This window comes from Rhinopithecus bieti, unplaced genomic scaffold (assembly GCF_001698545.2).
Source record: "Rhinopithecus bieti isolate Rb0 unplaced genomic scaffold, ASM169854v2 scaffold_2339, whole genome shotgun sequence".
In the NCBI taxonomy this organism is placed as follows: Eukaryota; Metazoa; Chordata; class Mammalia; order Primates; family Cercopithecidae; genus Rhinopithecus; species Rhinopithecus bieti.
Window position 1 is genome coordinate 2,535,860 of NW_016803819.1, and position 16,264 is coordinate 2,552,123.

Consider the following 16,264-nt stretch of genomic DNA (forward strand, 5'->3'; position numbering starts at 1 on the left):
TAGGTTATATATATGTAACTAATAGAGATTATGTTGTAAATGTGTAGAAAAAGGTCTGGAAGGATACATATCAAATATAACTGATTCTATCTTACCTTTTTTTTTTTTATTTTTTATTTATTTATTTATTTATTTTTTATTATACTTTTAAGTTCTAGGGTACATGTGCATAATGTGCAGGTTTGTTACATATGTATATTTGTGCCATGTTGGTGTGCTGCACCCATCAACTCGTCAGCACCCATCAATTCATCATTTATATCATGTATAACTCCCCAATGCAATCCCTCCTCTATCTTACCTTTTAAGGAGAACTGGTAGGGGTGGTCTCATTTTTGTTAGAACTAATAAATATGGTCCATATTCAGTTTATAAAATAGTTGACGGTATCTCACACTTCATTGCATAGCCAACTGAATATTAAGGATTTTTAAAATAATTGAATGTTTATTGAATAGTTTTAAAATAATAAAAATATATATCTATGTATACATATATACACATAATGTGAATTAATAATGACTGTCACTTTTAATGTACAGGTGTATATTAGTCCATTTTCACGCTGCTGATAAAAACATATCCAAGACCAGGCAATTTACAAAAAAAGAAGTTTAATTGTGGTTAGGGCAGCCTCACAATCACAGTGGAAGGTGAAAGACAGGTCTCACATGTCAGCAGACAAGAGAAGACAGCTTGTGCAGGGAAACTACCCTTTTTAAAACCATCAGATCTCATGAGACTTATTCTCACGAGAACAGCACAGGAAAGACTCGCCCCCATGATTCAATTACCTCCCACTAGGTCCCTCCCACAACATATGTGAATTCAAGAAGAGATTTGGGTGGGGACACAGCCGAACCATATCTTTCTGCCCCTAGCCCCTCCTGAATCTCATGTCCTCACATTTCAAAACCACTCATGCCTTCCTAACAGTCCCCCAAAGTCTTAACTCATTTCAGCATTAACTCAAAAGTCCATCCAAAGTGTCATCCAAGACAAGGCAAGTCCCTTCTGCCTATGAACCTGTAAAATCAAAAGCAGGTTAGTTACTTCCTGGATACAATGAAGGTACAGGCATTGGGTAAATAATAGCCATTCCAAAAGGGAGACATTGGCCAAAACAAAGGGGCTACAGGCCCCATGCAAGTCCAAAATCCAGAGGGGCAGTCAATTCTTAAAGCTCCAAAATGATCTCCTTTGACTCCATGTCTCACCTCCAAGTCATGCTGATGCAAAAGATGGGCTCCCACAGCCTTGGGCAGCTCCGCGTCTGTAGCTTTGCAGGATGTAGCCGCCTCATGGCTGCTTTCAGGGGCTGGCATTGAGTGTCTGTGGCTTTTCCAGGTGGACTGTGCAAGCTGTCAGTGGATCTATCATTCTGGGGTATGGAGGGCAGTGGCCCTCTGCTCACAGCTCCGCTAGGTGGTGCCCCAGTAGGGATTCTGTGTGGGGGCCCTGACCCCACATTTCTCTTAAGCACTGCCCTAGCAGAGGTTGTCCATGAGAGTCCCGCCCTTGTAGCAAACTTCTGCCTGGGCATCCAGGTGTTTCCCATATATCCTCTGAGATTTCCAAACCTTACTTCTTGACTTCTGTGCACCCACAGGCCCAACACCACGTCGAAGCTGCCATGGCTTGGGGCTTCCACCTTCTAAAGCAATAGCTGGAGCTGTACCTTGGCCCTTTTAGTCACAGCTGGAGCAGCTGGGATGCAAGGCACTAAGTTCCCAGACTGCACACAGCAGAGGGACCCTAGGCCCAGCCTACAAAACCACTTTTTCTTCCTAAACCTCCAGGCCTGTGATTCAAAGAGCTGCCACAAAGGTCTCTGACATGTCCTAGAGACATGTTCCCCCTTTTCTTGGTGATGAACATTCAGCTCCTCATTACTTACGCAAATTTCTGCAGCTGGCTTGAATTTCTCCTCAGAATATGGGATTTTCTTTTCTATCGAATTATAAGGCTGCAAATTTTTGAAACTTTTATGCTGTTTCCATTTTAAAAGTAAATGCCTGGGCTGGGCATGGTGGCTCATGCCTGTAATCCCAGCACTTTGGGAGGCTGAGGTGGGTGGATCATGAGGTGAAGAAATCGAGACCATCCTGGCCAACATGGTGAAACCCTGTCTCTACTAAAAATACAAAAATTAACTGGGCGTGGTGGTGCTTGCCTATATTCCCAGTTACTTGGGAGTCTGAGGCAGGGTAATCGCTTGAACCTGGGAGGCAGAGGTTGTAGTAAGCCAAGATCGTGCCACTGCACTCCAGCCTGGCAACAGTGAGACTTTGCCTCAAAAAAAAAACAAAAAACAAAAAAACTGAATTCCTTTAATAGCACACAAATCACCTCTTGAATGCTTTGCTGCTTAGAAATTTCTCCCGCTAGACACTCTAAAGCATCTCTCTCAAGTTCAAAGTTCCACAAATCTCTAGGGCAGGGGCAAAATGCTACCAGTCTCTTTGATTAAAACATAACAAGAGTCACCTTTGCTGCAGTTTCCAACAAGTTCCTCATTTCCATCTGAGACCACCTCAGCCTGGACTTTATTGTCCATGTCGCTGTCAGCATTTTGGGCAGAGTCATTCAACAAGTCTGTAGGAAATTCCAAACTTTCTCACGTTTTCCTATCTTTTTCTGAACCCTCCAAACTGTTCCAACCCCTGCCTGTTACCCAGTTCCAAAGTTGATTCCACATTTTCGGGTATATAGAGCAGCACCCCACTCTGCTGGTACCAATTTACTGTATTATTCTGTTTTCATGTTGCTGATAAAGACATACCCAAGACTGGGCAATTTACAAAAAAAAAAGAAGTTTAATGGACTTACAATTTCACATGGCTAGGGAAGCCTCACAATCATGGCAGAAGGTGAAAGGCACGTACACGTGGTGGCAAGACAAGAGAAGAGAGCTTGTGCAAGGAAACTCCTTTTTTTAAAACCATCAGATCTCATAAGACGTATTCACTAGCACAAGAACAGCAAGGGAAAGACCTGCCCCCATGATTCAGTTACCTCCTACCAGGTCCCACAACATGTGGGAATTGAAGATGAGATTTGGGTGGGGACACAGCCAAACCATAACAGGGTGTAAGAGAGTTATATCTTCCTTTGAATTTACTCTTATTCTCTTAGTTTAATTCCCTGAAAAATCATGTATATTTTAGGTGGTTTGCTCCCTTTTCCCATGGAATCCATTGGTAAAAGCTTATAATATTCTGTGTATTTAGGAATAATTTCTGTGTATTTAGGATAGGATTTCCAATATTAAGACCTAAAAATATATTTGTATTAATATTTTCAAGTTTGTTTAATCTCTATTTTTTTATTAGAAAAAATGTTTCTATTAAATTTCTTGGAACCTAAGGGAAACGTCATCTATGAAGAAGTCATTATCTAGAAACTTTACTTATCTGATTATTTGATATGATGCTGAAAAAAGGAAAAGCCTCAGATTAATCAACTAAAATTACATAGGGAATTCACTCAGAGACTTTGTATTTTTATCAAATAGTTCTAATAAGGTAGTCTTATGATGTGACTTCTAGATTCACATCAGATTTGGATGAAAAGAACTTAATAGGGACAAGCATAATGCTATTGAGAAGTTCCAGTGGATAACTCTTTAACAAAGGACAAAACTTTAAAAACCACCTAAGTGGAAATGAAAGAAAGAAGGAAGAAATGATGAAGGCAAGTGAGACAGAGGAGAGCGAGTAAGAAAGGAAGGAAAGAAAAGAATGTGATATATAATTCCTGTGCATGGTTTTGCAGCTTTAATAGAAATGTATGTGCCCATATACAATATATATAGTTTAAAGTTTTTATTATCTTTTACTTGTACAGCTATGCAAGTTATTCTTCCTGTAAAAAGTCAAATATTACAGGCTACCTTAATTTTGCCTCTCTTCAGAGATATAAACATAGTTACATGCTTGTTCTTTTTAACCTTTTTTGTGCTTTACATTATATCTAGTTTATAAAAACTACAAAGCATAAGTTCTGTACTGTACATACTGTTCCTAACTTGCTTTTTTCTCTTCTTCTACTTAATGGTATGTCTAGGAGCTTTATCCGTGTCAGTATAGAAAGCTCTTCTCTAACCCTATTTTTTTAACCTACTGTAGAAGTAATATATGGTTTATCATTTATTTTGTCATTCCCAATTGATGGATTTTTTTTAGGTTGCTTTCATGTTTCTCATCTTTATAAACAATGGTGTTTTGAACCCCTTTGAGTTCATCTTTATTTTTCTAAGGTAAGTGCTAGAAACCAGAATTGCTGGGCCATTGGACATGCATATGTTGAGTGTTTCTTTGTCATTGTCAGCCTGCACCCTCCACAGTGGCTTTACCATATTATACTCTCCATCTTGCTAATGATTATTCACCTTTTTTTCTTCTTCTTCATAGGGTTTACTAGCATTGGGCATCCGTAAGTCTGTTCAAACACCAGATCCTTCTCATCCGTAAGGACATTGCCTTATTTTGTTTTTGTTTGTTTTGGCAATAAGTCATTGAAATAACTAAATTTCAGAAATCTCCTGCCATTTATGTACCTGCAGTTTGTTAAAGATTTGGTCATTTCTTCCACTATAGTATCTAAAATGCAGAACTTACCACTGTGTCAAAGTAAATTCAAGGTATAATTTCAAAATGGAGTTTAAGTTATTTTTATGCTTTGTAGCACAGCATGGAGATCTTGTTTTCTCCATATTTGATAATAATAAAGCACATATTTTGATCTTAGAAGTCTGTTTTATTTTGGTCCAAGGAAACATATATTCTAGATTTAGACTCATAGGCTGCCCAATCTAAAATTTTGATGGTAACTTCTATTACATACACACGTATTTTAATCTTCCTGTTGTGATTTGGAAATAGTATTTTGTGAATATATCAGAATTATTTATTTGTAAAGTGAGTATACTTTTTAGAATGTATTATTTTGAATCATAGCCATTATTTGATACAGAGATTTTTTTTCTATTGCTTCTGTTAACATAACCTCTTTTGAATTCCACAAGCATCATTTTAAGACTAGCTTCAGTAATATAATTTGATAAATCTTAAGGCCAAAATGCACTTTTATTTCTGTAAAGGAGTCTACCTCTGTTCTTTAGAAATGCCTTTCTTTTCTTGAAAGCAATACTACTGTTTTCCTATAAATAATATATTTGAATGTTTTGTAACTATCAATAAGCTGGTATAGAGAATAGCTCTCTAGTGTGTTAATTACACATCATTACAGTATTTTACCATCTTAAGAAAAAATTTTTTTTTCTTGGCAAGTTTTATATACAAAAGATTTAAAAACAGAAGGTACAAATTTTACATTTTCGGTTGTGAAGATTTCTTCTCAAGGTATTTTTATAGTCTACTTTAGTGCTGCCCAACAGAATTTTCTGCAATGATGAAAATATTTTATATCTGTCCAGTATGGTAGTAGCTGACTACATGTAACTATTGAGCACGTGAAATGTGGCCAGTACAACTGAAGAACTAAATTTTAAACTATATTTAGTTTTAATTTATTTAAATTTAAATTGCCACATGTGGCTTGTGGCTCGTCATATTGGACAGTTTAGATCTATATAATTAAAATTTTCAATAAGAAGTTAATAATTCCTTGAAATCACCTAAAGTGTAAGTAATACCATTTATTTTAGATCTTAATTTACTTTAACGTAAATATATATTCTATATTACTTTGGGAGGAAACTTTAGAAGAAAGTAAATTTTTCTGAGTGAGCTGATTGTCACATTGTCACATCTATAAACTGGGAATTACTTCCATGGCAGGATTACATCTTTGCGAAAAGGAATTCCAAGAGCAGTTTGATTAAGAATTCTTGTTTAAAGCTGGGTGCAGTGGCTTACGCCTGTAATCCCAGCACTTTGGGAGGCTGTGGCAGGTGGATTACCTAAGGTCGGGAGTTCGAGACCAGCCTGACCAACATGGAGAAACCCCATCTCTATTAAAAATACGAAAAATTAGCTGGGCGTGGTGGCACATGCCTGTAATTCCAGCTACTCAGAAGGCTGAGGCAGGAGAGTTGCTTGAACCCAGGAGACAGAGGTTGCAGTGAGCCAAGATCGCGGCATTGCACTCCAGCCTGTGCAACAAGAGTAAAACTCTGTCTCAAAAAAAAAAAAAAAAAAAAAAAAAAGGCGGGTGCAGTGGCCCACGCCTGTAATCCCAGCACTTTGGGAGACCGAGGTGGGCAGATCGCTTGAGGTTCAGAGTTCGAGACCAGCCTGACCAACATGGAGAATCCCCGTCTCTACTAAAAATACAAAATTAGCTGGGCGTGCTGGCGCATGCCTGTAATCCCAGCTACTTGGGAGACTGAGGTGGGAGAATCGCGGAGGTTGCAGTGAGCCAAGATCACACCATGGCACTCCCGCCTGGGCAACAAGAGTGAAACTCCATCTCAAAAAAAAAAAAAGAATTCTTGTTTAAATTTGTATTTCTCAGAAGAGTCCCACTCAGTTTGGGTTTGGGACTAAATTTTCCAGGAAATATTTTTATTAATGAGTGATTCTTTTCCTCCTCTAGTATGTTATTAATATATTTTTGAACACCTTTAATACTAAGTATTGTGTCAGAACTTACAATAATACAAAATAATATACATATTGATAAAGCATGCTTGAAAAATAATCAAGATTTTAACATCATGAAAACACCCAGAAAACTGAAGATCTTAGTTCTAGTAATAGTTGAAAGTTGCTGTGTGCTAACCCGTTCAGAACCAGCAATAAATTATGTGTTGTAAACTTCTGTATCCAGCATCAAATTATAGGTAATATAAATCATAGACTGGCTGCACAAAAAGATGGAAATATTCAATTAGAAGCTACATTACAGGGAAATTTAAATGTTACCCTGTTCATTAAACATCTGAATGCATTTTTTAAAAGATTAATTTTACCAGGATCTGTGGTACACAATAGTAAAGTAGCTCTCTAAATCAAAATAAGCTATTTGGAAAAGAGATCAGAAAAAAGCTGAATTAGATGGTATTCACTTTATTTTTATGTATTTTCAAAGATCTTACAGGTTTTTTCCACTTTCCATATTGCTTTTCAAGTTTGGCACTTAACATCTTACTGAAATATAAAATGATAACATCTTGATATTCTTAGTCTTTTTCATTTTCCTATTAAGGTCAATATTTTAAAAGAAACCATTTGTATTTCTTGTGAACTATATTCTTTTCTATTTTTCAGGTACGGATTTTCAAATATGCGCTATATTTCTTCGCTAATTAGTGGTGTTGGTATTTTCATGATGGGTGCGGGACTATCTTGGTACCATGGAGTCATGGGATTGCTTCATCCTCAACCAATAGAATCCCTTCTATGGGTAATCCTCTTTTTTTCTCCTCAATTTTGATGTCTTTATGACTTAGTGATTGTGTACAGTAGAAGGCCTTTGTCATATTGGTGTTAAAGAAGGGGAATGACATATACCTTCTTGACTGTGTAATATAGGATTATGTATCTGTAGTTTATTTTTTAGAACGTGACTGGACATAACCTCTAAATCCATAAGATTCAATGATGTTGAACAGGATCTCTGTAGGTACCGATTATCAAGCCCTGTTCCTTGGTTAAAATCTTGGGCAGTTCCATTAATTTCTCCAGTTACTGTTGAAGAACAAGAAAACCTCTGTTCACTTTTGGTCCCAAGAATAATCTCATTTCAGTAATTAAAATATCCAGACCCATGTAATTGTCTTAAGTTGGAACTATATTTAAAGTTAAAGTTTCTATTTTCCCTCATCCTGGGCTTCCTTCAGGTAGGAAGCCTGCACTGGGGGAATGGGAGGATAGCAGGGTGATGGGAGGATAGCAGGGTGATCACCCGTATGATCCCCTCTAGGGCTTCTGCTCCTCTCTCCTATTCCCTAGGCAGTGTTGAAGGTTGGGATAGGGGATTAAAAACATACTACTTTACTGAGTACAATGTTATTTTGCATTGGTTTCCTCTGGCCTTTGTAGATGTTTAAAGCTGTCTTTTTTTTTTTTTCTTGGGCACTTCTTGGAGATTACCCTGCTTGGCTGCTCTGGCTATGGCTGCCCAAATTGGTCACATAGCATACCCTCTCAGCTTCTGCATCTCATGGTGTAGTTCCAGACAGTGCTGAAGTGGTCTTGCATTTGGAAAGAATGCCCTTTGAGCAGTTGATCTCCTTATGAAAGACTCCTAGGGACCTGTGTGTTAAAACAGACATGTTTAACACACTTTCTGTGGGAGTACAGGTTTTTTCTCAAGCACAGTGATCTACTCTGCTGGTACAGCCAGTATCAGTTAGTAGGCTTGCATATGGATGTATCACTCAGGTATTCATCAGACAGTTTGCTGTGATATCCGATATCCAGGGTACACACATCAACAGCTTTCACCAAAGAAATCTTCATTTTTGGCCTCCTCAATTTCAACTTTTCTTATGTTGTCTAGAGGATGCGGACTAGAATGTAGTCTAGTGGGTAGAGGCCCCAGGTTTGGGCTACCTTCTGTGCAAGGCCTGAATAGATGGTATAACACTTCCTTTTGGATTGCGGGGATACTTGCACCTATTTTCTTCTCTATTTTGGGTTGTAGTCAGAACTAGACAGAATCATTCTGTCTAGTTTTTTAATATATTGTTATATCATGCAAATCTACTTAATAACAAGCCCATTAAACTAGGCTTATTTGTTTTTCTTTAGTTTTCTATAGTTTTAATTGACTAGTTTCTTACCATAATACATTTCATATCATTAAAAGAAAGAAATGTATTTCCTCCATTCTGAAAAGATTTGGCCACTTTGTGGGTACTTCTTTGTCCTAGCATTCTTCTAATTTGTTCAGCGTCACTTTATAGAGGCAAAGCAGTCTCTGGAGTTAGAGATTAGGTAATTAGTTAAATTTTCAGTTGTGTATAAGTTTTAAAACTTCTAAAAGCTCTTGTGCCTTTCAGTAACTAAATGGGGTTTCCATTAGACTATCGCCCTTTTTAAAATAGTGTTGGACTATGTTCAAAGTTTTCAGATCTCTATTTTAGGAAAGCCTAGGGTTCTAAACATTGTTGAAAATTCTGTAGATGTTTGATTTGAATTTCATTAAAATAAAAAAAATGTGTTGCTAGGTTAACTTTTTTTTTTTTTTTTTTTTTTTTTTTAACACACCCCAGGCTAAAGCTTTTCTTACCATCTTTAATTGAAGAGTGTCCTGGAATTGCAGGGAATGTGGTGTTACCAAAAAACCAAAAATTGGTTACTGTTTGTAACTACTTACCTTTCTGAATCAGGATTTTCTTGGTGTTAGGCATCCAAGCAAAATCTAGAAGTTACTTGAGTTTGGATGTGGATCTTACTGTATCTGGTGTCTAGAACCTCTGATATCAAATATTTGAGTTCATATCTCATTGTTCTCATTTGAGTTGTTTTCCATGAGTAACCTTATTGTCTGGCTTAGATTTGAATTCATGTTTTTGTTTTAGACATTACGGACTTTCTGTATGAACAATTGTGATGGGAAGTACTTAATTTATGCTTTGTTTTAATATTTCTTTTCTAGGCATATTGTATTTTAGCAGGATCATTAGTATCTGAAGGAGGTATGTGCTGTCACAAAGTATGTCTCTATTCTTAATATAGTAATATGTATTCAACTGTTCATATTAGAGTTTGCTAAGTTCTGTTGATTAAAGAAAAGTAAGTGTGGGAATAGTCATCTAAGCTTTCTCTACTTTTAGGGAGTAAAGTCTTTGTATGATGTACTGTGGTTGTTTCTGTAATGGATAGCTGTGGGGGTGTGTGTAAGTGCGCCCTGCCATGGGATGACATCCTGGCCAGGGCTCGTTTCTTCTTGTGTCCTGAGCTGCTAGGATAGGCTCAAGTAGGTGACAGTCAGATAGATGCAGGACAATAACTGATGTGGCATGAAAGTGCTTAGCAAGCCCACCATATTTATGGTTATTTTTAAACTATGTGGTGGTAAGAGGTGTTCCTTACAATTTTCACTTTGTAAACATTATTCCTTGATTGAACCCAATACCACTACTGTTGCCGTTACTTGCTGATTCACTAAAAATTGGATAAATAATTATTTTACTTATTTTAAAGGGAAAGTATGTTTCGTTTTTGAGTATCATAATACTCAAAACATTTGAAAGCGAATATAAAAAGCATAACTAAACTGAACTTTAACAAATTTGCACTTAAGAGTGTTCATCAGAAGAAGCCAGGCTCTTGTGATACAAATATTTCAACGTTTTTGAAATACACAGCTATAGCAGTATGATGACAGAGAACTGCTAATATCAGTATAAAACTGCCTGATTCACTGCTGTGCTCATGTTTACTTCTGAAACATTGTAACTTTCTGTGTATGATGTTCCCTTCATCTATTTTTAAAATTAAGATTATTTTTTATTGACAGATCCTAACTGTATATGTTTATGGGGCCCCTCATCTTTGAAAGTCTGTAAAATGGTTATAACACCACCTGTCTCAAAAGATTGGGAGGCTCAAAAATGATTGTGGTTAGTGTGGTGCTGCCAAATAGCAGCTCTTCAATAAACTAAAGCTGTTGTTATTAGTAATTGTATTTAATTATTATGGTTTAGAATTATGGGGTTCATTTTATTATAATGATTAATTGATAACAACTAATTAACATAGAACTTTTCCTTATTGCCAACCCTAGTTTTAAAATGTTGTGCTTATTTGTTTATCTTTTGAGATGCCATCTTTAAAGTTTGGAGGCATGAAGTTTCTGTCTTGCTGATATGAATGCTTTTCTTTTAGCAACACTTCTTGTTGCTGTAAATGAGCTTCGTAGGAATGCTCGGGCCAAAGGAATGACATTTTACAAGTATGGTATGTATTTTAGAAACCAGGTGTTTATTTCACCTCCCTTATTTGCTTAAAATTACTTAATACTGTTATTGCTTTGTTCCTAATAGATATGTACAAAACATGTCTAAATATCATCCCTATGTGGCTCCTACATATCTTTCAGCCCTTATTAAAAAGAAAAGTAGTGTAGAAATTTGAACATGGATACTTTATATTTGGATTTGACTTAAGTGAACTAAGGTATTTCTTTATATGGTTAAATAACTTGAGAAAGTAATTTAACTTTATGTATCAGTTATTGTTGACATTTAAGCCAAGAAATTATGTTTGCATTGAACAATTTTTTTTTTTTTTTTTTTTTTTTGAGACGGGGTCTCGCTCTGCCACCCAGGCTGGAGTGCAATGGCCAGATCTCAGCTCACTGCAAGCCCCGCCTCCTGGGTTTATGCCATTCTCCTGCCTCAGCCTCCCAAGTAGCTGGGACTACAGGCGCCCACCACGTCGCCCGGCTAGTTTTTTTGTATTTTTTTTTTAGTAGAGACGGGGTTTCACCGTGTTAGCCAGGATGGTCTCGATCTCCTGACCTCGTGATCCGCCCGTCTCAGCCTCCCAAAGTGCTGGGATTACAGGCTTGAGCCACAGCGCCCGGCCTGAACAAGGTTTTTAAAATCATAATCTCTCATACACTTTTATCTTAATTTATATCTTGATTTTAAATGGATACTTATTAAAATGTTACCTGGTAAGATCAAGTTAAAATTTTAGAAATTTATTTTTCTTGTCTCTTCCCCAATGACTAAGTAATGGAAAGTCGTGATCCTAGTACAAATGTGATATTATTGGAGGATACTGCTGCAGTCTTGGGAGTTATAATAGCTGCCACTTGCATGGGCCTTACTTCTATAACAGGTAAATATTTCTTAAATTACAGGTGATTTGTCCTACTTAAATAATTCTCTAATATGTGGGAATTTTCTCTTATATCATTGAATAATATTAAACCAATAAATTGTTAAATATTAATTCCATACTAATCACTGACTTGTATAAGATTTGGTCAGCAGAAGTATTCAGGTTTATTTGAATTAAAAATGTCTCTAAATTAGAAATAAGGCTATTTGTAGAGGATTTCTGTAATGCTGTAAGTCTTTCTAGCTGTGACTTTAAAAATTGTGCAGTCACTGTGAACTTTTTATTTACCTATAAAAGTGTGGATAATATTTGCCTTGGTAACCTCATAGGTTTATTAAGAAAAGATGAATTTTAATAAACTCTAAAGTTCCAAACAAATATACATAGATCCTAAAATAACATTGTTTTGTTCAACTTGATTTTGTTATAATGTTGTTGCGAAAAATAACAATTCCTAACTGAGGCCACCATCTCTGTGGAGTTTGTTCATTCTCCCTTTACCTGCGTGGGTTTTCTTTGGACACTCCGACTACCTCCCACATCACAATGCTGTGCATGGTCAGTGAACTGGGGTGTCTAAATAGTCCCATTCTGAGTGAGTGTGGGGGTGTGTGTAAGTGTGGCCTGCCATGGGATGGCATCCTGGCCAGGTCTGGTTCCTTCTTGTGTCATGAGCTGCTAGGATAGGCTCAAGTAGGTGATAGCCAGACAGATAGAGGACAATAACTGATGTATGAAAGCGCTCAGCAAGCCCCCATGGTTGTGGTTGTTTGTTTTTGAATTATGTGGTGGTAATAGGTGTTCCTTACAATTTTCACTTTGCAAACTTTATTCTTTGATTTAACCCACCACCACCACTATTGCCGATACTCACTGATTCACCAAAAATTGGGTAAATACTTATTTTACATCGTTTTCATTAATTTTTTAAAATGTACTTATAGCCCACATTTATTTTGGTGTTCAATATTAGACATGTTTTGGGTCTTAGAAGTTGAGTAATGTTTTTGTGACCAGAAATATGCCATAGGAACTTAACTCTTTTTTTTTTTTTTTTTTTTGAGACGGAATTTTGCTCTTGTTGCCTAGGCTGGAGTGCAATGGCGCGATCTCGGCTCACTGCAACCTCCACCTCCCGGGTTGAAGCGATTCTCCTGCCTCAGCCTCCCGAGTAGCTGGGATTAGAGGCATGCGCCACCACACCCAGCTAGTTTTGTATTTTTAGTAGAAACGGGTTTTCTCCATATTGGTCAGGCTGATCTGAAACTCCCGACCTCGGGTGATCCTCCCACCTTGGCCTTCCAAAGTGTTGGGATTACAGGCATGAGCCACTGCGCCCCGCCAGACCTCAACTGTTGTTTGTATTGGTTAGCTTATGGTAAAATTGGTTTTGTCATATGTTGTTCCCTATAAAGTCGCAGTTCTAAGAAACTATTGACAACATAAATGAGGACTTACCATATATTGTGGCTCTTGTTCATTTGTCTTTTTCCACCCTTAATGCCAATAATAACTACTGTTGCCTTCCTCTTTCTTTAAGTTGGTTCTGTCCTCATTTTGGTAGCTAATTAAGTGTTTTGAGGGCCAATACAATACAGGTAAATGAAAAGACAGAAATTCTATTTTATTTTTATTTTCTAAAACAAAGAACCATTTAGCATGAAAAGACTCAATTTATGAAGTTGGAATTCTCTTGGAAAGGAACTTCTTCCATTCTTCTGTATTTGTCCTTACATATTTAAAATAATTTTAGGTGACAAGCTTCCACAATTCTGCAGGGTTTCTTCAAATAGTCTGAAATATGAATACTTCTTTCTCATTCTGAGTGTGCATTTTAAGACCAAACCAGCATTCTCTGATGTTTATTGTGATCCAAAATATTTGTAAAAGTATTGATTGCTTTTCTGGTTGACCATTTAGTTTTAGACTGTTTTTGAACATAAATTACTAGCAAAATTTTAGGCTTGAGAAAAGTGTGACTTGATGCAGAATTCAACTTTGAATAATTTATTTTCTTTTACATAATAACAGAAACCAGTCAGATCAAACTTACAAAACTATGTAATGTATTTTACATGAATTAAATTTTCTTAATTAGCTAATTTATTCAAATTAAATAACATGCCAAGACATAAAAGTTTTCTTTAAAAGGTATTTTCTTTCAGCTAATATTCCTGTGATTTCTGTAAGAGTACATGAATTTATATATTTAAATAAAAATAACTTTAAATTTGGATTTCTAAAGAGCAGTATTTGATTTTGAGCTCTATAATTACAAAACTTCTAATGGATAATGTTTTACAAGTGGATCATTTTTAACACTTAGTATAGATAAATGAGTTTGCTTTTTAGTGTTATAGCTTAGCAAAATATATGTTTTGTCAAGCATTAAAAGAGTTAAATATATTGATGACATTTCATCTTTGGAATAAAAAGACTTGTAGTCATAAAAGCCGTGTGTAAAATTTATTATAAAGATTTAAAATGTATTTATTGGTGTCTGTTATATAAATATTACTTATACATTCATAGATGATAAATCAGCCTTTCTCATTGGTTCTGGGAGAGAAGCCCTGACAACCTAAGGCAAATATTAGAATCAGAATCACCTGCAGGGCTTGGGGAAACACAGAATGCTGAAACCCACATCCAGAATTTTTTATTCAGAGGCCTGAAATGAGGTCTGAGAATCTGCTTTTCTACCAAGTTTTCAAGTGATGCTGCTGGTCCAGGAACCACACTTTGAGAAGTACCACATTGAGGCACCTACGGCATGTAATGAATTAAGTTCTTCCCTTTGTATCTAGAATGATACTAGCTATATATCATCCTTGGTTGGATGAGAAGAGAGTCACCCATATGATTTTCTGTAGGGCTTAATTCTCTTACAGAACATTAGTAGGAAGAAGACACAGAAAATGGTTTCTTTCAGCTTTTGATTTTACTGTTATTTTGTCTGTCTGGTGTAGGAAAAGTGCTACTGATACATCTAAAAGAAATGGACTCCTCATTATGTCATTTTTTTGTATTGGTGTCTGTGCTCAGAAACTTCACATATGTAATGACAGGTACAAGTAGATCTTAATTATGTCACATAATGCTCTTATGGAAGCAAGTTGTAGCATCCTCATTTTGTAGTATATTAAAATATATTAAAACTATTAGGAGTCATTAAAGGAAGTAATTAAAGAAATTAGGAATAAATTTCAAGTGCCTTGATTTCCGGTTCTGGTTCTTTGCTCTCTATAAAGTTCACTGAAATAATATAAAATGTTAATTTATTGATTTTTTTTATGTGCTTTATTTAGGCAATCCACTGTATGACAGCCTAGGTTCTTTGGGTGTGGGCACCTTATTAGGCGTGGTCTCAGCATTCCTCATCTACACTAACACAGAAGCACTCTTAGGGCGGTCCATCCAGCCAGAACAAGTACAACGGCTCACTGAACTCCTGGAGAATGACCCATCAGTAAGGTCAGCCTTATTCCAGTAATCCTGTTAAGGCTTACAAAAACATATTTAAAAACAGAAATGCTTTGTTTGTAAATACTTCCAGAGGAAGTTTTGGATTCCTGGTCTTCAGAACTTTTTAGTCTGTAACTTTTCAGAATTATAATCCTGGAATGAAAAAGGAATACACTTAGGAAACTCCTTGTAAGTTTCCTTTTAAATTTTCTATACTTCTAATTTTTAGAATAAGGAACAGTAAGTTGATATAATGAGGATAGAAGTTTGCAAAGTAGTTGTCTTCTTTTTTTATTTATTTTTTTATTATTATACTTTAAGTTCTAGGGTACATGTGCACAATGTGCAGGTTTGTTACATATGTATACATGTTCCATGTTGGTGTGCTGCACCCATTAACTCGTCATTTACATTAGGTATATCCCCCAATGCTATCCCTCTCCCTCGACCCCATGACAGGCCCCAGTGTGTCATGTTTCCCTTCCTGTGTCCAAGGGTTCTCTTTGTTCAATTCCCACCTATGAGTGAGAACATGCGGTGTTTGGTTTTCTGTCCTTGCGATAGTTTGCTGAGAATGATGGTTTCCAGCTTCATCCATGTCCCTACAGAGGACATGAACTCATCCTTTTTTATGGCTGCATAGTATTCCATGGTGTATATGTGCCACATTTTCTTAATCCAGTCTATCATTGATGGACATGTGGGGTGTTTCCAAATCTTTGCTATTGTGAATAGTGCCACAGTAAACATATGGGTGCATGTGTCTTTATAGCAGCATGACTTATAATCCTTTGGGTATATACCCCATAATGGGATGGCTGGGTTAAATGGTATTTCTAGTTTTAGATCCTTGAGGAATCGCCACCCTGTCTTCCACAATGGTTGAACTAGTTTACGGTCCCACCAACAGTGTAAAAGTGTTCTTATTTCTCCACATCCTCTCCAGCACCTGTCGTTTCCTGACTTTTTAATGATTGCCATTCTAACTGGTGTGAGATGGTATCTCATTGTGGTTTTGATTTGCATTTCTCTGATGG

At 36.5% G+C, this 16,264-nt stretch overlaps 1 protein-coding gene across 1 annotated transcript in view; it reads left to right on the forward strand.

Annotated features, from left to right (window-relative positions):
* SLC30A9 (solute carrier family 30 member 9) overlaps window positions 1–16,264 on the forward strand; it is a 109,182-nt gene that overhangs the window by 73,307 nt on the left and 19,611 nt on the right. Inside the window, exons 10-15 of the mRNA XM_017854767.1 lie at window positions 4,413–4,468; window positions 7,233–7,368; window positions 9,568–9,607; window positions 10,800–10,871; window positions 11,652–11,759; window positions 15,071–15,236. Of these exons, the coding sequence (XP_017710256.1) occupies window positions 4,413–4,468; window positions 7,233–7,368; window positions 9,568–9,607; window positions 10,800–10,871; window positions 11,652–11,759; window positions 15,071–15,236 (578 nt within the window). The remainder of the gene's footprint in view (window positions 1–4,412; window positions 4,469–7,232; window positions 7,369–9,567; window positions 9,608–10,799; window positions 10,872–11,651; window positions 11,760–15,070; window positions 15,237–16,264) is intronic.